Here is a 23,060-nt window from a genome sequence, read left to right on the forward strand (position 1 = left end):
GTGGTACTGATTGGCCAATCAATGTACCACATGCATAATTGTTATTTGCTGTATGTGTTAACAATGATTTTATTGATAGGTGGCTAGTGGCCATGGTATAAATCGAATACTAGTATACTAGTTCCAGGGTGCGCCTCGAACATATACGGATGTTATGTAATCCTCACTTTGCTAAGATTCAAAATACTGGAATGCTAAGCTAGGTAATAGCTAATAATGTCCTTTGTTTGTTTATCAGTGTCTGTGGGAGAAACTTGGGTGACTGAGGGCTTTATGGGTGACACTTTGACTAAAGAATGGTTTCACAAATGAGGCCTCGGGCCCTGTGATTATGCTGTTTTGGGTTATGGGGCAGTAAATGTTCCTAACATAAGATAGAAGTGTCTGTTCTTTTTATACTGATAACTTGGGACGGAGACAGTCTCTTTTTTTGTCTCAGCTATAGATGATGTAACCTGTAAACCACCACCCACTGTTCTGGTATAAGAAGTGTACCTTTTGGATGCAAAGTTAAGTATTGTGTAGGTTGTGCCCTGTGTACACGCTGCCACATTGCTGCTGTGTCGACAGATTTGTTTATAATAAATCCAAATATTCATGTATATATGGACGCCAACTGGGGCTCATCGAGTTATTCCTTTATTCAACTGAGGACATCTCTTCAGTAAGTTTTTCTTCAACAAGTTGGTGTCATGAACAAGGAGTCCAACAAAGACGGACATTGGGTAAGTAAAAGAGATTTGTATTTCCTTCTCTTGCCCTGTGTGCCTCTTGTCTGAATTGTAAAGAAACTGTGTATTTTCTACATAAGGCATCTATGATCAGAATAAGGTCAAAACAAAATGAAACTATATATGTGACTCATTTTTAACCCATTCTTCAGTAGGAGCCACTGGGTGCCACAGACATGGGTGGAAAGTCAGAAAGATGAACTAACATGTTGCATCTTGAATAAAGCCAGCCTCATCCTATAAAGGTGATTGTTTTACATGCCTATACATACAGTGGAAGGGGGGCTGCATACCCAAACTTGATGTTTTTCCATTTATTTCCTTGTCTTTCCCCCACAGTCCTATACATTCTCTCATGGCTTCCCTATTATGTGTTATGTAATGAAGCTATTTTGGCAGCCTGTAATATACAACCTTAGAATGCTGCTCCCTCTGTCCCTGAAAGCCTGTGAACCAGTTTACACCACACTATTACAGTCAATCAGTGAAGAGCTGCAGAGATGTCCGAACACCACCATACCATGATTAAAATAATGCTAACTGTGCTCTGTCTGTGCGGTCACGTGACGTAACTGGACCGTTCTACATGACAACATGTCAGGTTGCTAAATTAGCTAGTAAGCTAGCTGTACTTAGCTGACCAAAAGATGTGGCTAGAGGAAAGTCCCGGTCTGCTACGTGCCAGCGATAAAACGACCATGGTTTTAGAGCGATGAATCGACTATGTCAGATATTCTAAAGACAACCCCGGACACAGACGACAGGAAAACGGTAAGTCAGGCCTTCTCAACCCACTATGCTAGCTTCAGCTAATACAGTACAGTAAGCTAATTCTCTAGCGTTAAGCTAAGTCTTCAGCTTGCAGCATCAGCACCAGACACACTAACGTTACTTTGGGGCTGACGTTACACAACACTCACAGAGGCTAACTTAACGTTAGTCTTTCCGTGCCACTTCTAAACTTACCAGTACAGCTACATCTAGCGAGCTAATTAACATGTGACCTAGCGTTAAGTGACGTTAACCGTTAATAGGAGCGCTGATGTTAGTGCAGCTAGTGGGACCGACAGCTGCTTGTTAGCTGAAGTGTCCGCCGGTGTTCCCGCTGTCATCCTGTCAGACAAGTGTGATGAACTAAGCCTCTCACTCCTAATCCCCCACCCTAGCATATAGATACGGGTGAGAAGCACACATACAACCCCTAAAAATGGGATTAAAAGTAGGGGCGCTCATTCTGTCAGGTAGGAAATATCTATCGGAATGGTCTACTGTAAATATGGTTAAAAGTAGAGTAGCTCATAATGAGCACCCTACACATGTGTACACACACACACACACACACACACACACACACACACACGTATCACTTATCTTTTTTATCTTATTATTATTTGTTATCTCACAAGCACACACATTTCCTCAAGAAAATGTAGCCTATTTTTTCTATTTTCTGCATTTCAAGCAACTGTAATTTTCATTTCCATTGGCAGGGACAGATTTCAGACAGTCAGGATGTGTCCATCGGAGACAAATGTCTTAGTGCACCTGAGGAGAATAAGAGTGGGCAGACATTTCTCGATAGAAGACTGAGATTACTAGTTCAAAATATTTTCTATAGTCAACCATTTACAGTGACAGAAATTACCATCATACTGTCAGTTTCATGTGAGACACGTTACATGTAACAGTGGACTTAAACGCATTTATAATGAAGTACTGGAACTGTATTATCCTCTGTTACTGGAAGCACCAGTAAAGCTTGTTATTTCTATACATTTTTCTAATTTCTATCTACGCCAAGCTAACATTGTCACTTTCCGTGTCAGAGTCGATGATGTTGCAGGCTATGCTGTATTCAACAATGCCTTTTTGGAAAATAAATTAGATTTAATAAGTCCATTACACCGTATCTACAGTATCAGAAAATCTAAAAAACATAAATAATGTTGAAATATCCTGTGAGGCTGAGGACCTACCACCATTTTCAATGAGCTCGCAGGCAATGTGTAGTCTGACAGCCTGCACAGGTCCAGGATCAGTCTTCACATCAAGGATTGATCCAGACTGAAGGTATTCATCCGCAAACTGAAAAAAGGCAGCACTCCAGACTCAGTAAAACACTGTACATAGCGTTATCATACACCTAACATATTAATTTCTAAACTGGTACTGGTCTTACTTTTAAAATAAAGACTCCACAGCTACTCCCATCCACCTGCAGCTCATGAGCCAGAGTTTCTACAGTCCACGTTGTGCTGCTTAATCGGTGCTGTCTCATCCTTAAGAAATTCCTAAAAACATTTAACATTACAGTTAGTAGAAAAAAAGTGAACAAAATGATGAGATGACATAATTAAAACAACCATTTAGTAATATAATATAGAACATGACAGTGTTCTTATAGCGTTCTGTTCAACTGTAGGAGTAAGCATGTTTACAGGGTTTAGCATTAGTTCAGTCTGGGCAAGGTAAACCATTTATATTTTGCATTCCGACTCGATGCCTCACATAAAACAGACACTGGGACTTTCCTGACCGAACTTGTGTGTGCTCAGCTGACGGATTGAAGTAATTACCTCCAGTGTCTCAAGAGTTTCCTGCTGTATTTCTGCTCGTTCCTTAACGGGTCAATAGCAAGTAGGGCCTGTCCTGGCATTTTCACAATCTGTAACACATTGCAGTTTATCTGTTTTAGTCACATATTTAGGTGGAATATTGTTAAATTTATGAATATTGTTAGATTTACATACCTAAAGAATCCAGTGCCCTCCTGTGTTGTACAGACACAGCCACAGATGATCATCTATAAAAGAAAAGGCTTTACACCACAGTTTGGAGCCGGATATTACTTCTATGAATGATGAGTGTTGTTCATGAAATTCCACTCTATATGCTCACCTTCCTCACACATCTAAACTGTCCATTAAACAGAGATGTTGACACAACCGAAGACAGCACAAACATGGAGTCCTGTAGAGGAGTAAAATATCAACCTTTTTAATCTATGAATTCACAAAAACTAAAATATATTGCACAAGTCTTGTGATTTTAATGCAAGTAAGTTTTACGTACACAAAAGAGGAAACATACAGAAAAATATGATACTTGAACTTTCTGTTCATTTGCAAGGATGTGAAGGTAACTGTCAATCACCTGCATCCATACAGTGAACTGTATGGATAAATGTATCTGAACTGCGCCACTTTCGCATTTATCCATAAAGTGCTAGATAGCCTACATGCTAAAATAGATAAGAAAATATAACTTTAGGAACTGTATCAGAGTGATAGCGTCATAGTAGGGCTGTCAATCAAAAAATTAAAAACTAATTAATTGCGCAATTTGTTGTGATTTCTACTTAATATTGATGCTTGTAATAATGGATATTAAAATGTAAAAAAATGGAATTAATGTAGAATCACCACCACAGAAGTATATTTAAATTCAAATACTATTGTTTAATAGCGTCTTTTTAACTTTGAGCACAGATTCTCTCCTGTGAACTACAGATTTTCAGTTAAACCATCAAGGCCACTGACTGTCAGCTTGAAAGGCATATTTCATATGCACCAACAGAAATAATAACAAAACCCAGGCCTATATGTTAAAATGCCAGTTGAATTTCAAAACCACGTTTGGAGTGGGATTTTGCGTATTCCACTGTGACAGGTAGCCGTGCTGTAGTATTGTGAAGGCTGTGTATTCTGCTGACTTGCACGTTGTCTGAGTTGGATCCCCAGCTCAAACACATCGTCGTAGATTAAACATGGTGTGAGGAGCACCATCTCGTCGGCCATATTTCTTTATTAGCGCACTCGGTAGAAATGACTCTCACATCCCACGCTCATTAGCAACATCTCTGAGAGATATCTCTCAGCCTCCGCACCATCTCCCTCATGTCCACCAACACCCTGAGCGTATGGATCCACCACAAATGTGTGAAGTGTTTTGGTTAATTTGTTCTTGATTGAGTGAAGGTGCAGACATTCATTTGTGGTCACTGTATTAGCTCAGTATCACTTAATTGTTAATATTTGATGCACATACGTCCCATTTGTCACAAAGAACACCTTCACATTCACCAGCTCGTTATCAAGAGCTTCCTATAAACAATGCCAGGTGGTGTCGGGCTCCAGCAGGACGGACTGCTGAAGTGATCGGATAGGCTTCTTTCCGGCCCTAATGTTGGAAACACTTCAACCAGTGTCATACTAGGTTTTAGAGCCATATCATCTTGTAGCAAGAAGTGTGGATTACAGTGTAAAACAAGCCCAAAAAACAGTTGTGGATGGAAAAAGACAGGCTCTAACTTTACACCATCAATTATTCACAGATTACAGGAGCCTTACTCTTAACAGGAGTGGCATTGTGATCTAAATGTGACCTGAAAATCAAAGGTTTCAAAATCTTAAAATCCATTGAGCTTTTCGACAAGTTGTGCGAATGCTTTCAGTTTAAGAGGCAATTTTATAGTAAGCAAGTCAAATGTTACGTCATATAGACTTCTTGCTCTTCGATGAAGCCATCCTAATTGACTTTATCAAAGAGGAAGTAAAAAGCAAAGGTCAAGGAATCGTTTGCCCATCAAAAAGTTAGCATGTGAAGTGCAGCGACCCTGCTCAATTGTTAATGGACCGCAGTGAGGCAGAGAGCTGTAAAGGTGCAGAGTTTCACTCCTGCAACACCAGTTAGCACAAGTGAAGAGGCCCATTAGAGCTTTGGGTGTAACGTGAGACACAGCTGGTCCCGGGAGTTAAACTGACACTCTGGGAGATCTGTGTGACACCAATCCGGCATACATAAATCAGATGTGCAAGTCAGGAGTATTGCTCTGAAGCTGCACAATAGCAGGTGGATGTGTTCACTTGAATAATTGGTAAGTGTGGCATAAGTCCAATAAGACAGGAGGAATTTGCCTAATCTCTCACATGCAAAATATTCTAATTGGTTGCAACTGAGAACATACTGAAATGTTCTGTCTGAGTGCGATGATGCCGTTCACTGCATCTGTCTTGATGTGTGGGTGCTTCAGAAGTCAGCGTGCTTTGTAACTCAGCCCCTTGGATCCTGGATCTCAGATGTGCTCCTAGCTCCCACTGTTGTCCCCAGGCCACGCCCCCCTGCTCCCAGAGGTGCAGTGGTCAGACTGATATATGAGCTGCTGACATGGTGGCGCAGTTTGCACATTTCCCTCTCTCCCCTGGGTCATTTTGCCAGGCAACGCCGCTCATGCTCCTCATATCTCATTTGTGTGCACACCTTGTGACTGTTTGCGTTATCAGCACAACCAAGGTTTCTGCTTGTAAGATGTTTTTTATTTCCTGTTTTGTTTTCATCTGCCTTTGACACACAGTGTTTATTCACACCTTTTAGCCCCTGCCATGGCAGCTGGTGTCAGCGTACTGACTGACCTGCCTTACTCCACGAGTGGAGTGATCAGCACAGAGATGGAGACAGGTAAGAGAGCTCTGCAACACAAGAAAAGCTTTTTGTATTTTAAGATTTTTTTTTTTTTTTATTTGCAAAGCAAAAGAAATTATTTGATTCGTTGACGATAAACTGCTTTTTATATCATGTTAGAAACGAATTAGAAGTCAGAAAAGATTTTTTCTCCCAGGCTGGCTGAAACTTTCCTGTGAAACAAAGAGTGATTTATTTATTATGAAAGCTGTGTTATTTATGTAGCTAGACATTAGATTTACTATAATTGGGAGTATTAGGTGCACAAGATGGATATAGTATACTTAAGACTTGATGAAGGGGTCAGCAGGTCTATTATCTGACAAGGATTGTTGCTTAAATATGCAGTGATAACTAAAGCGGATGGCTTACAGGTTAAGAAACACCTATCCACTCCATTTCCATCAATAAAAGATAAACACCAGTAAGTTTTAAGTATTGATGCTGGTGGTTATTAGTGTTTCGGGAATGTTACCACGGATGTGACACATAATATGGCCACAGAACATTGTCATGTCTCTTAAAAAGACATAAACATGTCAGTATTGGCTACCCTGATAGATATATATGAGGCAAGTGTATTTTTTTGCATTTGGTCATATCTTTTCAATAATTAGTTTGTTTATGAGGTTGTTTATAGAAAGAATCCTCCCATATCTCTGCCACCAGGAAAAGATTAAAATAGGTTGTTGTCATTGTGGTGTGGACCTCTGACATTCTGTCCAATTTCCTGGCCTGACATCTTTAAAATTGGTGCTTAATGAATGAAAAAACAAAACACATAATAAATCTGTTGACACATGTTCTATTTTGAATTATTTGACTAAATAAAATAAGGGGGGGCAGGGGGATAACCTGATCAGAATCGCCTCCTACTATATTAGTATCAACAACCTAAAAAATATTGTAAAAGTAAAGAGTATAAGTGATTAATATAAGTGATTAATACAATTGGTTATAACCTAAAATAAATTAATAGGTGTTTCAGACCCCATTACATGGTAACATTGCTTGTTTGTTTTTATACACATACTGTAGCATACATGTTGTTAGGTGTTTTTTGGGGGGGAGTTTCGTACAAAATTGAGATCTTATTTTGTCCATATCTTGTGCAGCCAGTCATCTACAGTGATGCTTTCTGCTGCAGCCCTGTCTCATCTGCTGTCTGTCTGCCTGCCTGCTGCTCCCACACACTGAGAGTCTCAGTGAGCCGCAGTCTCATTTCACCTTTTGGCTTCACTTTGATTGTGGACTGGTTACTGGATTATTGAGCAGGCTTCAAGCACACTGTCAGTATTACAATTACAAAGTCCGGTCTTAAACCAGCGGATACAAGTGCTCCCATTATTACAGCTCTCATGTTATTAATATTCAAGTATACAAAAATGTATTTATTAACATAACAACCGTAATTGATATTGTTAGTAGTAGCAGGCAATAGTAGTGATATTTCAAAATATATGTGTCCATACAACAATCTAGTAGATTCAGCTGGTTCCAGCTTTAAATGTGAGGATTTTCTTGCTTTTCTTAGTTTCATGTCATTATTAACTGAATGTCATCAGACAAAATAATCAGTTTTACAAAATATTCCATTTCAGTTTGCGCTGTGATAACTTTCAATAAGCATTTGTTGTTGCATTGATTGTTGACATTTTCTAGACTAAAAGATGAATTCTTTAACAGAATAAAGGTTAACTTATTGTGAAACTGCTGGACAAATGTATCCCTAGAGAAATACCAGCACTTTCAAAAAGATGTTTCATATTGACATAATTCATAGTGTTATTCAGTCAAATGTCACAACCCTGTGCATTTTGTGTTATGTAAATCACTTGGCTATTATTCAGTTAAAAGCAGATAACGGTCTCATTGTTAACACTCGTACATGCTGTGTGTTCGGGGCTGACCACCACCAGATGCACGGCCTTTTAAGCAGGCAAACGGCATTTTCCTCTCTCATTTACAAGCCACCTGCATCAGATCTGTGCGTTGTGTCTGTCTGTGTGTGTACTTTGTGTGCAACATTCGCCCCTATTTACCTCCCACTGACGACTTTGGAGATGGTTGTCATGGCGACACTTCAAATGCTGCTGACGAACTGGTAGGTTGTATTTGCCTCTCTTTGCCAACGGTCGATTGTTGTGCGATGATTCATCATGAGCACAGAGCTGTTGAGCCAGGAGCCTTTGTCAGTACAGAGATGATCACCGTGCAGGCAGCAGCACAGCCCGCACAGTAAGATGCAGCTGCACCGAGGATGGCACTCCGTAGCCGGGGAGGTGACGGGCAGCGTGAGGAGGCGCAGTCGCAGGCACTCGGCCTCGGACATACTGCTGAATGTCCTGCAGCGCAGACGCAGCTCTGCCCTGGAGAGCCTCTCCTCCTCCTCCCACAGAGTCATGGTGGCCGTCAGCGTGAACCAGCCTCAGCCTCCCACTGAGTGCAAGACCAGGAGATGTAACCACACTGAAGAAATAACTAGCGTTTTGCATTTAGATGACTTCACTTGCAAGGAAAGCATGCACTAAGCACTGATGAGTATTGTCAAATTCTTCTTGTGTTTCTTTTTTTTGTTTTTCTCCTCAGCCAATGCTAGGGTCCCTACAGCAAAGTACACCAAGATGGGGGAGACCCTGAGGCACGTCATCCCCGGTCACATGCAGTGCTCCATGGCCTGTGGAGGGAAAGCCTGTAAATACGAGAACCCCTCTCGCTGGAGTGACGAGGAGCAAGCCGTCAAAGGTCTTTACTCGTCCTGGTACGTTGGCCAGTCTTGCCTTTATCTTTCATACAGCGCTCAGTGTTCATGTACTTTTCCTCTCAGTGCTGTGCTCGGTCAGCACGGGTCACTGAAGTCCAGATCAATACTTACATGAAAAGTTAATACTGTTGTTTGTTCTGGTTTTGTCTATAAAACGGAATCATTGAACAAGTGAAATCATTCGTTTTGGTGCATCAGTATGTTTGCAGGGTCTTTGGAAATCTCGCTCTTTAAAGGGTCTTTGGTACCTTGAGCCCTTTAAAGTTGTGTTTAACTTGCTAAGCAGCCCTAGTTCAAATTATTATTTTTTTTATGATTTTGCTGTATATACCATTCCCCCTAACTTGTCATATTCTCTACTTACAGGATTACTGACAACTTGCTAGCTATGGCAAGGCCTTCCACCGAAATCATAGAGAAATATAATATAATTGAGCAATTTCAAAGGTACAGTAGTCTCCTTCTTTCACACCTTATTTTCGATTCAACAGTGGTTGTTGAATGGTTTGCTCCAGCTGTCTATGTTTACCTGCAGCGCTGTCAGATGTCATTGTGTAAATACAGGTAGTGTTGTAATGCAGGGTAATGAAAAGCCTACTAGAATAGTAACAGTAACAGTAAAAGCACTGTTACTTTAAAGACATTTTACTCAAGTACAAGTAAAATTACTTGTATGGCAGTTAAAATGTACTCTGATTAAACAATACTACGTTACATTCTTAAAAGGGAAATGGGGGGTGTCGGGAGGCTAAAGATTTTTTTTATATGATAATGATGCTATATGATAGATCTATTACATTAAAGAACACATTTAGGCTACAAAATAAAGTGCATTAACATGTCGACGTATACACATCACACCACAGAGCTTTTATGTCCAAATCAACAATAAATTCCTTTTCTTTAGACGGCACTTTGCAGCCTGTGCATACAACTGATTATCAATAAATGAAAATGACCAACAATAAATAAAACCGCCACGGCCGGTGCAACAAGCATTACTAGGCTACAGAAATGAACTAACCTGCCGCTTCTTACAGAATTACCAGCAGAATAAAACATGACCATGGCAGACAACACAGCAGCTGCAGCCACAAACACACATTAAAGCAAAAAGAGAGCTAGAGCTAAAACGTGTAGTGCACACACACGCACACACACGCACACAACGCTACGTTTCCTAGCAACATTGACATCCTCCTCTGTACGGTGAGTTAGAACCATTCTGTGCGTCTTGTGCACTGTGAAGGCCTCACCCACCTCACAGAATGTAGAGGGCCCCAAGCAATGTAGAAATCACCGCTGGAGGACCCACCACGAGCATTTTAGCATTTAGTGGGTGTGTTTGATTTGGGTCACTTAGCGTGCTCGCTGGTTGGTGCATTAGATGCGGTAGATGCAACCTTTCTTTTTACCTATGCTGGGGTACAATAATGCTGACCTTAACCCATAATGACATCATTCTTTGCATTGTTGTACTCTTCACAAGCTGCTAACCCCGGCCCAGTTGCGACTGCACCTCTCACAGCCCTTGACGCTGGCCAGTGAACGTTTACATTCAGAACATGTATTTGACAGAGTGTCAGCTGAGTGCCGAGCGTCACCTCTCTGGACATGGAGCTCTGCTCTGCTGCGGCCGCAGACACACCAGCTGCTTCTCCTCTGCTGCGGCTGCTGATTTATCACTTTTCCTTAGTTCCATTCTCACAGTTTATTGACTTTTGTTTTTATTCTGTCACGGATGCGACTTGACCTGTACAATACTTGAGATAAAAAATACTTAAGTAAAAATAAAGTTACTGATTTTTAATAGTAATAAGTAAAGTACAAACAAAAATGATACATTTGTTACAGTAACAAGAGTAGAGAGAGAGTTTGTTACTTCCACTCCTGCTGTAATGTAGTATGTGTTGTGTTGACTTGTTGTGGTGGATTGCTCTGTACACTGACACTGACACTGCTGTGCTCAGGTGTGGTTTGAAGACGGTCATTAACCTGCAGCGGCCCGGAGAACATGCCAGCTGCGGCAACCCACTGGAGCAGGAGAGTGGTTTCACTTATCGACCCGAAACATTCATGGAGGCAGGCAGTGAGTCTCTATATCCACCCTCACCATCATACACTGTAGATTCGCTAAAATCAGGACACAAACCAATATACATATGCAGTTGTAGTGTGACTTACAGAGTAGGTACATGAAGAAAAAACAAAATCTTGGATGTAATTCATGAAATAAACATGAACTGATATTCCAAAAATTAATGTGATGTGAATGATTTGATGTAATCATTGGGCCATGCTCACATTACTTTTTATTTCACTTTCTATTGCCCTTAAAAAAACAAACACCTTCCTCTATCTCTTATTGTCTCTAAATGTAGCACTTGAAGCAGTTCAGTATATTTGATGAAGTTGATGCATGCATCAATCATGCATACTTGCATGATTCTTACAATTTTTGGATTGTATCCACATGGTTGAAATGCGCTTATTGTAAGTCGCTTTGGAAAAAAGCATCAGCTAAATAAATGTAATGTAATTTTTGCCATTGGGAAAAAAGGATGGAGTATGTCAGACTTAGTAGTATGCTTATGTGACTGCTAACTGACAAAAACGAAGAATAACTTCTGCGCTTTAGCAGCTTAATTACAGTAATTAACAGTAAATAAAAACTGCTAGCTAACTAATGACGATCCATAAACTAACAAAAACACATGGATGACTTTTATGGACCGCGAGCAAGAAAAAGTTTCAGCAGCTTCACAGGCTCTCACACTGCTGACCCATACAGATCAATGCTCTCTCACCCACACACATCATTCAGTGATTGATCTGAGATCAGATAAACGCTACAACAGCTTCCATTATCACAGGGGACAGTCATTTTTAAAAGTCATTATGAACTGTATGGAAGCTTTTAGGGGACTATATTAAAATGATAATGTAAACTTGAAAATGAAAATGTAATTTTCCACATATGTATGTGTTATTTGAGTAAAAATTAAAATTAAATGATTCAATTTCCATTTCCACATACTCGTATTGGCATTCTTTTTGACATTTAATTTTCAAAGTCATACCCCGCTGTACAGTGGACAATATTCAAATGTTAATTAAAATTTGAAAATTAAAATGTAATATAAACAATGCAGCCTAATTTTCCATTTGTGCTAGCAATATTTAAGTCAAAATGAAAATGAAATTTTCTAACAATTTGAAAATGAAAACTGCGCCCCCAGTCTATTGCATTTAAATTTACATGTCACCATTCTCTTTTGGGGTCAAAATGAAAATGAAATCTGTCAGTCCCCTCATCAAGGCCAATCTTCAGTTAGGTCGTCACTTCCTCGTTCAGTGACTTGGTTCATTAACATTCTACTTACAGGCCTCGGGTCTCATTTATAACCGTTGTGTATGCACAAAACGGGGCCTGAAAGAGGCGTACGCCACTTCACACACAAAAGTTGTGATCTATAAAAACAAACTTGACGCAAAAATGTGCACACTTGTAAGTAAACTCTGACCCATGCGTACCACATTCTGGAGACAGTGGTAATTGGCAACACAGATGGTGAGGTGGTGAATTGAAGCCAGATTGTATAATGATGCCTCACACATTTAATTATAATAATATAATCATTATCAAATGTTAACTGTAGATCCACGTTATCAGAAACATTCAAACCAAACACCTTGCACTTGTAGTGAGCCATAACTATCTCACCGTCTCAGCGTCAGTAGTAATAATATCTTGAATACTGTGCATATATCACCAAGTATGATTTTAGTTGTTATATAGTTTTTGTGTGTAAAATCGCTGCAGTGCAGCATGGTGACATTTAAATGTAAATGCAATAGACTGGGGACGCTGTTTCACTTATTGCATTTTAATATTGTCCACTGTACAGCAGGTTAAGTCTTTGAAAATTAAATGTCAAATGCCGTTTTCATTTTTATTTTCAAATTTCATTTTCATTTTGACTTAAATATTGTTTGCATAAAAGTAAAATCAGGCGACATTGTTTATATTTAATTTTCAAATCTGAACATTTGAATATTGTCCACTGTACAGTGGGGTATGACTTTGAAAATTAAATGTCAAACAGCTTTTCCATTTTCATTTTAATATGGTCATAGAGTGCCCATACAAGTATGTGGAAGTGAAAATGAAAATTAGATTATTGCATTTTCATTTTTACTCAAATAACACATACATATGTGGAAAATTATAATGCTATTGTGGAATTACATTTTCATTTCCAAGTTTACATTATCATTTTAATATAGTCTCCTGTATGCTTCCATAGACATCATCCATTTTTACTTGCTCTGATTAAAGAGGCCCAGAATAATGCTACAGTCTTAAAACTTCAGTCATTTCCCTTATATAAGTATTGTTAAATTACATTTCAGACAGTAACACAATAATATGGCTCAACTAATAAGCTAGTTTTATGGCAAAAATAGATGAACTTGTCCGTTAGACATTACATCCATACATGGATTAGCTATTTCTCCCTCTAAACATCCATCCATCCATCCATCCATAATAAACCGTAAATACTTGTTAAAGATATATTTGTGTATATAAATGAAAGCAATTCCTTTGTTTGATCCTTTTTTGGCCCAGTTTAATATGCCACTTGGTCTATTAAAACCATTATTTTATGAAGTATTGTTTCAGCTTCTTATATAGCAATGACTTCTTTACATTGTTGATTGCTTTCTGATTGGATGCAACTGGAGATGTATGTTACAGATTTACATATTAGTGAGGGCTTCACTAGCCGAGAACTTCCTTGTTAGTTGTAGCCACTAAGAATGTACTGAGGACTTAACATGTAAACTAAATCATGGATTTATTTATAAATAAGTATTATTTATAATTTATTTTATTTATTTATAAATACACTATGCATAAATATTATTACTTATTCAAGAGTAGAGCTCTTTCCACATTTGTACAAGATGTAGAGCAGACTGCATGACTAGAGAATAGTGGTAGAAAATGAACTGTCTCTATGGAACACATCTGTATCTTAGCATTATCGTAGCAGCAGCAGGTATTAGATGAGAGACTAAGGTAGATTTAACATTTTCCTCAGACCATCAATGTTTTTTGTGTTTTGCCTACATCCGGAACATGATGTGGTTCCTAGTAACCAAGTAATCACAGAGGGATTCCACATATTATGTTATGTTATGTCTTTGAAAGTTGGCAATCTTGATTCCTCTTCCTAACAAGCTCTCCTGAGATATTTACCCAGGCCACCTCATAAAAGCATCGACTGCATTTTGAATAGTGCTGTTTCATCTGACACTCAGTAAAAAGCCTCCAGCATAAACACTGGCTTGTTATTTTGCTGTAGGTGTTGCGCAGTCCCAACACACTCCAGTTTAGATATTTAATGAATAAACAACTCTGTAGAGCCCCTTTCAGACAGACACGCACCTCTTTATCTAAATGTGATGGCAATTGAACATGTCGGTCTCATGTCTGAATAAGCACCTGACACAATTTTATGTGAAAGTCACGACGGCACTCTTACTAGGTCAGACCTGTAATATTTCCGTATCACTTTCAACATGGCACAAATCTCTCTCCTTGCATGTTGTGCAAGAGAGAGATTAAATGCACATCTTGTTCCACCTTCTAAGATCACTGTAATACATTTATTATCTCAATCTTTATTCTTATTCACAAAGAAAATAAAATCATTTTAATGAACCAGGAAACACTGTGAGCGAGCTCTTTTTAAGTTTTAAGGAAATTCTTCTGTATCAGTCTATTAAAACTATATTTCCCCTCACGGTGCGACCCAGAAGAGCTTAAAAAACCTATGTACGCTTGACTGTGGAGGACCAGAACTGCCAAAATCAAAAATAAATAAATAAATTTAAATTGAATTTAGGCATTGAATTTAGGCATTAAATAATTTATAAAATGTGACACAAATTGATATTTCTGTTTTAATTTGCTTCTGTATTTATTTACATTTGTATTAATTCCAATATTTATTTACTTTCCCATTTTATGTATTAATTTGTTCATTTATGTATTCATATGAACAAATTATTCACTGAATATGATGAATTTACTTGATGAATTTAACATTTTGTGTTTCGGGGGACTGGGCCTCATTGATTACTGTACAAAAGCACACAACTTTTATAACTTTATTCACTGATTTTGGTGAAACTGGATCATATTTTATGGAGGAAATATTTTTTGGTCTTCCATCTGATGTCCTCCCGCTGCTCTACTGCTCTCGGTGAAAAGCCCCCTCATTTGCATAATGAAGCAGAAATGCATACAGAAATGTAAAAAGAAAAGACAGAAATAAATAACCTAGGGGAAATAAATGGGGGACAAAAAGGGAAAATAATACATACATAAATACATTTTAAAAAATGAATGAATGAATTAAATGAATGAATAAATTAGCAAATAAAATGGGAAAGTAAATAAATATTGGAATTAATAGAAATGTAAATTAATACAGAAGCAAATTAAAACAGAAATACCAATTAGTGTCACATTTTATAAATTATTTAATGCCTAAATTAATTTTAATATTATTTTTGGTGCATTTAATGGCATATTAATTTATTTATTAAGTCATTTATTTATTTATTTTTGGCAGTTCCGGTCCTCCATATTGTGCAACCACAGTAATAATCTGACCAACAGTCGTCTTCCTCACTATCATAACTTTTTTAACTCTCTCTCTGTCCCCCCTCGCACACCAGATGCCAGATATTGCGGGAGCATTGTGACTCTTTCTGTAAATGTGCTGTCATGTCTGAATGAAGCTGTAAGGAACCTTAAAGGGGAACTCCACTGACTTTACACATCAAAGTCTGTTTCCAGGTGTTGGGGAGTACTACTGCATATGTGAAAAAAAAGTTCTATGAAGCCTTTTGTGGCTCCAGAGGGAGCTGTGTGAAGTCTGATAAATTGCTTCAAGGATGTCACTTGAGTCAGCATCGGTTGGGGCTGAAGACTGCAAGTTTGAAAATGAAAAAGATCTGTTGGTGTGGAGTTAGAAAGAAGTGAGTTTACCAGACCGCTGTAGTCTGCTCTTAATCTGTGCCGCAGGCAAGAGGCTCCAGCATCAATGTATAATAAGACCTGGATACGGCGCCGCTGCTCAGCCTTGCTCACAATTTTTTCCAGTGGCCACTGCCATGAAAAATCCCCCTGCGTCCCAAAAAGCATTTTCCCCATAGGCCACCATTATTAAAGAGACGTCTGTAAAAGTGTTGACAGGACACCTCAAACTGCAAACAAGGTCATTTATGATTTTTTCTATTATGATCCAATTTGATCCATTGGTTTTATATTTGTTAAAACTTTCCTCGAGCCGAGAAAAGTGATTTAAAAATCTGTCACATCATCACAATGTAAAGTCTGCATTGTGGATAATGTAGTCGCTAGGTTATTGCAAGGAAGAAGAATGTGTATAATAAAAAAGATGATATCTCTGGTTCTGTTGCATCGATTTTGATCCTTTTTTTCCTGATCATCATGAGTCTGACAATGTTATGGGTTATGTAATGCTAAATCGGTGGATAGATGAAGCCAGCAGTATTATGTATTGCATGTCTAAATAGGGCTTAGGTAGATATTGAACAGTACTGAATTCTTCTGGCTTTGTGTATTTCAGTTTATTACTACAACTTTGGGTGGAAGGATTATGGTGTGGCATCTCTGACTACAATCCTTGACATGGTGAAAGTCATGTCATTTGCTGTCCAAGAGGGGAAACTGGCTGTCCACTGCCATGCCGGTCTTGGAAGAACAGGTTTGTAACGCCAGCAATATGGAATTGCGTCAGTCTTCATTTATGCTTGTAAAATATCACTTTTGTATTTTTTATTTTTTCATCACGTAGGTGTGTTGTTTGCTTGTTACTTGGTTTTCACGTCCCGGATGAGCGCTGACCAAGCCATCCTGTTTGTGAGAGCCAAGAGACCCAACTCCATTCAGACCAGAGGCCAGCTGCTGTGCGTCAGGGAGTTCGCCCAGTTCCTGGTTCCTCTCCGAAGTGTCTTTTCCTGTGCAGAACCCAAAGCAAGTGCTGTTACCTTGTCCCAATACCTTACCCGGCAGCACCACCTCCTGCACGGCTACGAGGCTCGACAGATGAAGAATGTGCCAAAGATCGTCCAGCTGGTGTGCAGGCTCCTCGTCGACATCGCAGCCAACAGACAGGTGGTGACAGAGGCGGAGTGGCTGGAGATCCCTGACCTCACAGCCGAGGTGGAGAAGACCGTGTCCCAGCAGGCCCTTCAGCAGCTCGGGAAAGAGATGAGAGGGAAGGGGATTCCTGTTCCACCTTGTTCATCTCAGCATCTCAGCCCACCTGCTCTGCAGTCCAGACCTCCTCATGATCAACCTCTCGCCAGTGATATCGAGCTTGACCCTCTGTGGAGGCAGCAGAATGTAGAGAGCCCTCTGAGATCCTCTCTGTCCAACAACAGGACCCTCAGTTACAGCGATTCTGTCCTTCACAAACTTGGACCACGGCAGCACCGTTTAGGAAATCTGAAGAGCAACAAACCAGTCAACTGCCTGATCAAACATTCTTTGTCTCACAGCAGCCTTATAGCCTGTAACCCCCCCAAATGGTGTGACCTCTCTCCTCAGGGCATTATCAGCAGCATTCAGGACCCCATTACAGAAGCAAAGCAAGACACTGGATCCCCCCTTTTAAAAAAGCAGCTACACAAGAGGCATCAGAGTTTGTCCTCAGATCTGTCCGAGCAGGGAAGAAAATCCCACTGTAACGCCTTAACAACCAAGAGCAAACTGGTAACCAATGAGGAGCAGCCAAATGTGGATCTGTCAGCGGGTGGAGCAGACAGAGGGAATGTCACAGAGGTTCCCTTCATCACCCTCCAGTCCGAGCTCTCCCCAGAGAGGAGAAGTCTGCTGGTAGCCAAAGCTCTGGCCCTGGACCTGACAGACACGGATCTCACCTCCAAGGTCTCTATGTGGCAGGTAGCGTACCCCATAAAATACTCTCAAATATACCATATAGCCAACCAATATAACATGTAGCAATAGCAGTCTTTATGCTAAGCTAAGCTAACCGGCTACCGGTTCTTGCTTCATATTATATAACGGAATCTTCTCATCTAACTCTCAGAAAGAAAGCTAATAAGTGTATTTCCTAAACTGTTGAACTATTCCTTTAATGTCAATGAATCATTACTACATAAATGTGGAGATATTGAGGAGACTGCCGGCCTCTGCATGTCATCTCACACAGGACACTGTTCCTTCAGACAGTAACAGTTACTACTGGCTTTCTGCAGATTTATTCTGTGTCAGAAACAAGAAACCCAGATTCCATTATTGAATTAGGTGAAAAAGAAACCCAATTTTCCCAGCTGGATTTTTCTTGGAGAAAGCCAGTATCTGCACATGTAACTTGGTTTCAGACAGGGAAAGTATTGCTGTGACAGCAGAGTGACGAGATGAAATGAGAAATCATTACACAATTCATCTTCTCACTCAGAATTGTTCCTTCTGAAGTTTGAATCAAACTGACACTGACGTAGCCTCTAGAAGTCTAAATAAGTCCATTTCTGAACAGTTATCATTTTGAAAAATTTAAACACATTTTTACTGCAAGGAAAAACTGTCTCCATATATAGAGTGTGTTCTCTCACTGTGCTGTTGGTCCAAAAAAAAAAGAAACTGCATATTATATCATTAATTATAATTAATTCTATCATAATTAACTCACAAATGTTCTCCTGCAATAATACTGCTTTGTCTTGTGCACCAGGTGCCTAATAGGAAATAAAAAATAAAACAATCACAGACCTAAAAAAAAGGATTTTTAAGTCAGCTGTGTCTGACTGCCAAAAAGCCATCATTTTTACAGTTTGATGCAGCCAGCAGTGGTACGTAGTCCATGTCTGGAAAGGGCTTAAATAAGCAACTGTTCCAAAACAGTCAGGGCTAAGGGAGAAATCAGATTACTGACCTGCATGTATATGTACAGTGGCTTTAAACACATTGTCCAGTTTGCCTGATAACCTGATTTCTCCCAGTAACCTGGTTCCTTGTGTGCATGTAAACATACTCAGTGATGAAGCTTTATATATTCTGGAAAATGCAAACAGTGTTTATCTGCTTCAGTAAAGACAACGAGAGAACAAACACTCCCAGAGCACCACCAGGGAGAGGTGGAGGATGTGCAGTGAAATGTGGTGTTATGAGAAACTGTGGCGCTGACGGTACCGCCGGCATGAGATACAGTAGAACCCTAATCATCATCTCCACCATACTTTTGATTTGTACTGTGATAATGGTGAAGATATAACATCCAGTGCTACACATGTTCCCTTTTAGATGCCCCGCTGTAACTAAAGGTTGTCACTTCCTCCAAAGCTGCAAAACAGATGCTTACTAATTGTACTTATGAGCCATGTGGCGCTTGCTCTGCTCTTCAGCTAATGTTCAGAATATTCCATTTTTTCATCCACTGTTCAATGTGTATGACACATATTTTTGTCATTTAAGGAATTTGAAAATCCCAACCCTAAAAACACACCCTTTAAAAACTACTGTGCTCATTTTCAGTAGTCCTTTGTTATCCCCGATTTAAACCTGCCACTTCATTTCAATTCATTGTCAGAGTGCTCTTTGTTGTGATGTGCAGACAGAGCTGAACTCCAGAGAGGGAGCGTGGGAGAGGCTGTGCATGGAGAGAGATCCTCTGGTCCTCTCCAGTCTGATGTGGTCATGGCTGGAGCAGCTCAAGGATCCTGTCATCAGCAGTGAGGATATAGAAGCTCTCAGTGAGAAGAATGTAAACCCACAGAAGGCCCTCGACTCACTGGAAAAGGTAGCTGTGTTGAATATCTTCCACACCATCACCGTCTGAAGCAAACAATGAAAACATACACTTTACACACAACAGCTTTGTTTCAGGCAGCTGTTTAACTCAGTGTCCAGTAACACTATAAAACTTGATTATGGCAGAAATTATAATCCCGTTTATTTGCAAAATATTATAAATCCTGTTTTCATTGTCAATATCTTATAGGCAATCCACACACTTTGTATCGTATTAACAGAAAACGATACAAAGTGTGTGTCAGAATCAGTGAGACTGCCACTTGTCAACACAACTGTCAAACTGAAAAAGTTGTGGAAAAGTTTGTAAAAATAGATTATTCCATGTTGTTATTTCACAGCTATTGAATAGGGATGGGTATGGGAGAACTGGTACTAAATTGGTACCGGTTCCTGACTGCTCCGTATCGAAATATTGATAAGCTCCTGGACAAACTGCTGCTGTCAGTATTTATGTAACGTTAATTCATTCATCCTCCCGGCTCCGATGCTGATGGGATTTAGAAAACTAAAAATGCGACCTCGTCAAGTCAAGGTAGCACTTGTGTAGTATTAACTCAGGACACAGTTAGCATCGGTTTTAAGCACTTCTAATTCATGTTCCTAAATAATCCCATAGACAGCGTCAGTCGAGCAGCAGCCACAGCTTCGTCAGACACCCAAGTCCAACCCAGCAGAATGTCACAGGGCTGGCGCCAAGTTTATTGTGAAAGAAAACAAGTAATAATAAAATAAGTGTTGAATCTTTTCACATCTTTTCATGTCATGGCATTATTTTTGCCACCAAATTATGGAGTATATGGAATAAGTATGGAATAAGTATCGGTATCACAAAAATCCTAACGATACCCATCCCTACTATTGACAGACATTTTTTGCATTGGAGGACAAGATTGTCCATCAACACTACACATGATTGTCCATACTGTAATTTTATTATGTTGGTCTATTCTGTACACACGACATCTATTTCCTGTCTGTCCGTCCTGGGAGAGTCCGTCCTCTGCTGCTCTTCCTGAGCTTTCTTCCAGTTTTTCCCCGTTAGACCCTCGGTTCCGATAAGGAAAAACGCCCCCCAAAAAGGACAGAGGGTGTTGTATGCTGCACAGATTGTAAAGTCCCCTGAGGCAGATTTGTGAAATTGGGCTATATAAATACAACTGACTTGACTACACTGAAGAAAATTGCAATTTTAGTCTGCATGCTGCCATTTTTAATTCAACTTAATTCATTCAGTCATTTTTCTGGTATAAATATACTAAATATCACAGTCAAAACTGCTATATAGTCTGCAATTTGCACAAACGGGCAGTAAGGCTTGGAAATATATGAGATGACGTGCAGCAAAGGGCCGGGCCGGACTCGAACCCGTGCCGCTGTGGTAAAGACTCAGCCTTGATACATGGTACGCATTTTTATAATTGTAGAAATACCTTCATAAAACTTCAATATATAGTTTTCTGTAATTTCTTGTGCAGCAGTAATCTGCAATCATCTCAGCCTTGTCACTTACATCACCGTCTTGCACTTAACATCCACTGTGAGAATGTTTAGGAAGGTAGTTGCTAGATACAGCAGCTAACAGAGATTTACACAGGGCCATATTTTCATATTTACCTATCTTTTCAAGTACTAGTAAACAGTACTAGTATTTAATATGGGCTGGTGGTAACTATTTAGCGCACATAGTTGCCAAGAATAGAAACATAAAAAGCTGTTTGAAGCCAATGCCATTATTTAGCTTTTCATTGGACTTTCTTTTGTTCATATGATTTATGTGATACTATTATTGCTTTTAAAAGAAATATGAAAATGTTGTGTGAGACCGAAAGTGTTGTCATGTAATCTTCTCCCCCCCACTGACAGGGCCACCGACTCACTTTGCTGTGTATCCTCGACTGTGCTGCTCATCTCCTGCCAATGCCTGAAGAAGAGGAGACTAGATTTCTTAACCAAACAATACAAGTGTTGACTAAGGTGAATATTAACATAAGGTGTATATAGAATATGTTAAGATGTGTGTTTCGTATGAATGACTTAGATTTGTCTGTTCTCTCCAGACTGACCCTGCCTCAGAGAAGAACGAGTCTTTGTACACGACACTGAAAGCAATCCTGAGTCCCATTCTTCATGAGCTGCATGACAAAGCTGTGGAGGACAATGAAGACTCCTGATCTAGCTTCATCAGGAGCGCTCTGAAAGAGGAAGACTCACAAACAGGGTTCCACTCTTAATGTTTGGGCATTACTGTATTTTAAGCCAGTTCCTTGCATCAGATACTGCTGAGATCTGCCAATCTTTAGTCTTTCAAGATATTTGAAGACTATGTAATTTGAAGGTTTAGCATTTCATTTTTCTTTGAAGCTCTTAATAGACTCTAAGCACTGCCATTCTTTATGCTAATGTGCCACTGTGCTCAGTTTGAAAGCATTTGTTTGTCATCTGTATATTCTACTGTAATATTTGTGAGGGACTAGATGTTGTTTTTATTATCTGTTAGTTGGTAGAAAAAATGTTCTCATGATGTTAATGTAATGTTATTTAAATGTTTAACTCAGCTGACAAAGCTTTTTTTGGGGGGGGGTCTTATTTAAACCAAAAGATGTTTTTACACTGTGCAGATGCTACAATGTGTCTTATTTATTCAGATATTGTTATTTGAAATGCAGCAATTGGTTTAATAACTATAACCCGATGACAAGTTGCAAGGTTGCTTTGTTGATATAGAATGTAAGGTGTTTTCTCAGTCAAATGCAAACTGCGGCTATTGTTATGGCAATGCAAATTCGACAGGCCACAGTGCATTTGCTTTTCCAATCAATTTTATGTCCTTAATACTGCGTGCACCAAAAACCTCTCACTGTACTGTTCTGTTGTACATGCATTTGTAAAACATCAATCTGCCTCCACTGTTGCATTTAGCAAAATGCTGTCTGCCTCAACTCAGAAGGCCTCTGTCTGGACTCTGTGTCATGCTGCTGTGTGTAACGTCGCCTCGCCTGTGTGTGCGTGTGTGTGTGTGCGTGTGTGTGTGTAGCTGTTGAGACGAGTCAGTGGCCCCCTCTCACCTCATAAGTCTCATATATGGACGCAATGTAACGTAGATCTGCTGACACACTGAATGTGGAAGGACATGAGACGTTGTACTGTGGGGAATTTTCAACCAGCACTATTTTTTCATTGTTGCAACAGGCTACTTCTTACAGAATTAAACACAACTTACTGCAAGCTA

At 39.6% G+C, this 23,060-nt stretch overlaps 1 protein-coding gene and 1 long non-coding RNA gene across 4 annotated transcripts; one reads left to right on the forward strand and one right to left on the reverse strand.

Moving 5' to 3' along the window:
• Window positions 1-1,242: 1,242 nt before the first annotated feature.
• ptpdc1a (protein tyrosine phosphatase domain containing 1a) lies at window positions 1,243-23,060 on the forward strand. Of its 2 annotated transcripts, XM_044169849.1 has the most exons (10): window positions 1,243-1,502; window positions 6,105-6,188; window positions 8,781-8,952; window positions 9,322-9,402; window positions 10,926-11,044; window positions 16,623-16,760; window positions 16,851-17,959; window positions 19,632-19,817; window positions 21,695-21,805; window positions 21,889-23,060. In XM_044169849.1, exons 2-10 carry the CDS (start codon window positions 6,113-6,115, stop codon window positions 22,000-22,002), a joined length of 2,106 nt encoding a protein of 701 aa, XP_044025784.1. In that variant the 5' UTR covers window positions 1,243-1,502; window positions 6,105-6,112; the 3' UTR covers window positions 22,003-23,060. The 2 variants fall into 2 exon arrangements, with proteins under 2 accessions (XP_044025784.1, XP_044025773.1); XM_044169838.1 differs by lacking the exons at window positions 1,243-1,502; window positions 6,105-6,188 and adding an exon at window positions 8,429-8,651.
• On the reverse strand, window positions 1,511-8,317 carry LOC122863395. Of its 2 annotated transcripts, XR_006375003.1 has the most exons (7): window positions 8,234-8,317; window positions 3,630-3,701; window positions 3,482-3,534; window positions 3,308-3,396; window positions 2,911-3,022; window positions 2,708-2,816; window positions 1,511-2,276 (listed from the first exon to the last, which is right to left on the reverse strand). It is a non-coding gene; the product is annotated as an uncharacterized LOC122863395 (long non-coding RNA). The 2 variants fall into 2 exon arrangements; XR_006375002.1 differs by having other exon boundaries at window positions 1,511-2,816.

This window comes from Siniperca chuatsi, linkage group LG2 (assembly GCF_020085105.1).
Source record: "Siniperca chuatsi isolate FFG_IHB_CAS linkage group LG2, ASM2008510v1, whole genome shotgun sequence".
Taxonomy (NCBI): domain Eukaryota; kingdom Metazoa; phylum Chordata; class Actinopteri; order Centrarchiformes; family Sinipercidae; genus Siniperca; species Siniperca chuatsi.

Coding starts and splice junctions, on each gene's coding strand:
- ptpdc1a (XM_044169838.1), top strand. CDS start 8,435: ATGCAGCTGCACCGAGGATGGCACTCCGTAGCCGGGGAGGTGACGGGC. Junction 8,652..8,780: donor TGAGTGCAAGACCAGGAGAT/GTAACCACACTG, acceptor TTTTCTCCTCAG/CCAATGCTAGGGTCCCTACA. Junction 19,818..21,694: donor CCCTCGACTCACTGGAAAAG/GTAGCTGTGTTG, acceptor CCCCACTGACAG/GGCCACCGACTCACTTTGCT.